This window comes from Quercus lobata, chromosome 5 (assembly GCF_001633185.2).
Source record: "Quercus lobata isolate SW786 chromosome 5, ValleyOak3.0 Primary Assembly, whole genome shotgun sequence".
NCBI classification, from domain to species: Eukaryota; Viridiplantae; Streptophyta; class Magnoliopsida; order Fagales; family Fagaceae; genus Quercus; species Quercus lobata.
This window is the reverse complement of record NC_044908.1, coordinates 11,343,233-11,347,636: the sequence shown is the minus strand read 5'-3', so window position 1 is coordinate 11,347,636 and position 4,404 is coordinate 11,343,233. Positions and strand designations below refer to the sequence as shown.

The 4,404-nt window shown below is 32.2% G+C and overlaps 1 protein-coding gene across 1 annotated transcript; it reads left to right on the top strand.

Moving 5' to 3' along the window:
- Positions 1-586: 586 nt before the first annotated feature.
- Positions 587-997, top strand: LOC115989944 (peroxisomal and mitochondrial division factor 2-like). The gene has a single exon (XM_031113809.1). The coding sequence runs from the start codon at positions 587-589 to the stop codon at positions 995-997; it is 411 nt and encodes a 136-aa protein (XP_030969669.1).
- Positions 998-4,404: the final 3,407 nt, after the last annotated feature.

The following is a 4,404-nucleotide window of genomic DNA, read 5'->3' as shown; positions in this document are numbered from 1 at the left end:
ATTTGAAACTCGTATAGCCCGATCCAACCAAAGTTCACATTTTTTTTTCAAAATAATTTTTTTTTTTTTTATTCAGCCCTCACCGGTTTTTAATCAAAGTGATAAGGCTTCCCACATGTGTCTTCCTCTCATTGGTACAAAATCTATTCTTGTCTTGATAAATTATTTTGTTTTTTCATCACTCATCAGTTTCTAGGCAAATACATGTAGTCTACTAACTTACTGTCATTGACTTACTGAGACTTATAGTATAGTTACAATTACACACCACTAACACCTTAGAGCATCCACAATGGTGGAGTCATAAATTTAGCAATTTGGCTCTACAAAAAGCTACTTTATCTATTTTACCACCTTACTTTACAAAACACCCAACATTAGTGGTTTTATTTAAGTTTCCAATACAATAAAATAATAAAAAAAACAAACACCATAGCCACCTCCACCAATGAACACAACCACCATTCTATTTTCTGTTGTTTGGTTTGGATTTTTATGTTGATTGATTTTTCTTAGCAACCAAACAGGGGTTTAGGATTTTTGTTTCTTGCTTAATTTTTTATTTGTGTATTTTGTTGGATTAGCAATGGCGAACAAGGAGATAATCATTAACGGCACTGAGTTGGATCAAATGGGGGAGAGCTCCTACGATCTTGATCAGCCCAGCGACGGTGGCAATTATGACGCTAGGGTTTCAGAGCTGAATAGGAAGACCGAGTCTTTGGAGCGCGAGAAGCTTCAAATGGTGAACTTGAATTCGGAAAGCAAGGAGCGAATCAAGAAATTGAGCTTGGAGATCGGAGAGCTTCAAAACGATAACGCATCGAAGAGGAAAAAGCTCAAAGAAATGGAGAAGGAGATTGAATGGTCCGAAGAGGAGCTAAAGACTTTGGAGTCAGTGGCCAAGAGAGCAGTGGAGCTCAAGATTGAGGTTTCGAGGATGCAACATGATTTCGTCGATGAGCAAAGGCGACGAGGCAAACAAGGAAGTAAGTGAATTGAAGAGGGCTTGCTACAGTATCAGGAGAGAGAGAGAGAGAGAGAGAGAGATGAGTTGAAAGAAAAAAAAATGAAAAAAATATTAAAAGCAAGTGGCAACTTGATACAATAAACAGGTACTATACTTGTTTAGAGCATCATTATTGGTGGAGGCATATTGCTATAATGTTATTTTTGCCTCCTCAAACTACAAAATGCTGTGCTTCGTTGGTGGTGACATAGCCAAAAAAATTTGGCTACATGCTATAGTAAACAAGTACTTGTACACAACTAAACTTTGTCCTAATTTAAGCGATACTCGACATTGCTAATGTCGAGTTCTATTTAAGAATACACATAGAACTTAAATTTGAGGGTATTGAATTTTACACAGAACTTGATTTTGTTAAAATTGAGTTCCAAAACAAGGATATTTTGCTAAATATTTTGAAAAGATGAATATTTTGCTACATAGTTTTAAAATTAAGGATATTTACCCATTTTCCCCTAATTTGAGTTTTGTACATTTGACTTTCGAGTAATGTTTTGACTTGTTTGTACTGCCTAGAATTTTGGCAATCTCTTGGAATTTGAATGAGCAATGCAATGAATATAATTTTTATACTACTTTTATAATTTAAAGAGATGATAGACTGTAATTAAACCATATTACTTTCATATACACCCCTCGCTAGTCCGAAACCTCTAATCCTATACATTGTTATTTTTTTTAGGAAACAACAATACTTATTAGAACACATGAACATAAAAATAGTATATAGATTTTTTTTAAATAGGCTTATAATATATTACATAACCAGAGTACTACTACAAAATGGCCTAAATTTTGTAGTAGTAGCCTGAGGTTATAAGGATTAAAACTCTAATACACACAACTACTGTAGGATAAACGTCTCTATTTTTTTTTTTTATACATTGTGATTAGTGTCACTATACCTATTCAATATATATATATATATATATATATATATATATATATCATAATGACACCAAACATATTGAATTTGTATCGAATAATCTTTAATTTCTGGGATTGCTAGGCTGAGAAAGAAAGTGCTCTCAGGAAATGCATAAAGAAAACCCAGTCAAGTTGTAGGGCCTATTCGTTCAGCTTATTATTATTTTTCAATATATACCTGTAGTTTTTACATGATAAACAAAATAATATGATGAAAATAAGCTCATCTAAATGCAGACTTTAATTTCATCAGTCTGTGTGCATGAGAAATTACCAGGGTCGGCCCAAGTGTTTCGGAGGCCTAAGGCGAAATTTTCAAATGGGGCCTTTATATTATCACTTAAATAATATTTAACTAGCATTTTATATAATAATTTTTTTAAAATCCATTCTTTTTACTTTTTAATATGATTTTTTTTTGAGAAAATTCTAAAGTTATAACAAATTTTACTACAAACCGGTGTTGTAATGAATGTGATTGATGACATGAGGCTTACAAAAATACTAGAAATATTATAAAATTTGCAACATGAGAATTACAAAGATATATCACCAATCACAAATATTTATTCAAAAATGCATTCAATAGTTTGTTGAAATCCATCTATCATATTCATTGTCACATCAAATTATAAAAGTTTTGAAGACCACCATGCACCCTTGAGGTAGTGATCACTATACAAGTATAAGTTTTTGTGAGGTGTGGGGGGGGGGGGGCAATGGTCAAGATTTAAGTTTCTAAAAGAGAGTTTCGCACACATATATACTTAGATTGGGTTAGAGTAGAATTTTTATTTTATATAAAAATAATTAAATAATTAAAAGTTATGTAGTAAAATTTATAGTATTTTTAACATTTTCCTATTTGAATTACTTGTGATTAGTAACATATCTATTTGTAAGACCTATTTATTTAAATTTGTTTTATCTCTATCTCTAACATTATTTAATTCTTTGAGCTTTCTTAATAGTGAAAAAAATGTAACTAAAATGTTTTAATATCTCCCAAAAATATTTATATATAAAAAATAAAAAAATAAAAAATTGCCCCCACATTTGGGGCCTTCTCTAGTAAGGAGGCCCTAGGCAATGGCCTAATTGGCCTAAGCCTAGGGCCGGCCCTGGAAATTACACTTTATTCTCATAAATTATGGATTAAGATTCTCTAAAGTTTCTAGGACATATTCTACCAGGTAAAATTCCTTTAATTTTCACCTTCCTTTAAAAAAAAAAAAAAAAAAAAAAAACTCAAACTCAATCCCGAAAACCCAAAACTGCCTCTCTCTCCCCTCCTAATAACAATCTCTTGTGACAACCCAAACTAATACCAAACATGAATCCGCTAAAAACCCAACCCACGGGAATAGATCCATTGCGCATGGCCAAATTCAATCGTACATACATACCACAATCCAAAAGGAAAACCAACAGGAAAGTCTTAATAAAGTGACAATATATATTTAATTGCCATTGTTGTTATATTATGACTTGCGTGAAACCTGTGGTTGGTTTTGTGATTGAAATTAAAGATAGATTCTTTTTCTTTTTCTTGATAACCTGTGGATGATCTTTTGATTTTTAGACTATTGACTGCAATGTAAGACATTTGGGAAAGATAAGAATACCCAAATCGGATCTGGGTTGGTGGTGGAGTCTAATTGGAGTGTGGTGGTAGGACCAATGAAGTCAATATCATATCGGTTCTAGTCATACCAGCCATTAAACCAATACTGGTACTCCTTTAATATGTTTTTAAAAAAACACCGGGTTGTACTAGCCTATTTTGGCTGTACCAGCCTATACCGGCATGTATTGGGGTTTCGACCAGTACAATAAATTTTTTTTTTAAAAAAAATTGTTATTTAAGCTTATACATTGGTTAATGTACTTAATGTTATATTATATAAAAAATATGTGGATTTTAAAATATGCATTTTCATAGTTTAGGAGGGATAAATGTAGAGGGGGTATAGCCTAAGGCAGTAAAGGTGTTCTTTCTTATAATTTATGAGGGAAAGCTTATGAGGGTAAGCGTAAAAGGATCATAGTTTAGGAGGTAAAGTATAATTTTCCCTTATTTTTTATGATACCTCTCCTAGTTGGATTACAAGTGACAATAACTCTATCATGTCTGGAGAGAATTAGTTGATTAAATTTAGTATTTGCAAGATTCAATAGAAGATTAGTCAAGACTTGACAAGTGTCATTTATTTTGGTGTACCTTTATGTTTGCTCCATATCTATCATGATAGCAGGTCAATCGGTCGAGTCATAAAGGTTGATTGATAGAAGTGTAAATATGGGATTTTTTGGGGGGTTAAAAACATATTTTGAAGTGTTTCAGATGGTTAGAGCATTACTATCAGGTGTGTCAAATGCTAAATATTTAACATTTGACACACCAAACACCATTATTCAAGCCTCATGAGGTGTTTCAAATGTATCAA

Bases quoted from the DNA above. Each gene is read 5' to 3' on its own strand.
- LOC115989944 (XM_031113809.1), top strand. From the start codon at position 587: ATGGCGAACAAGGAGATAATCATTAACGGCACTGAGTTGGATCAAATG.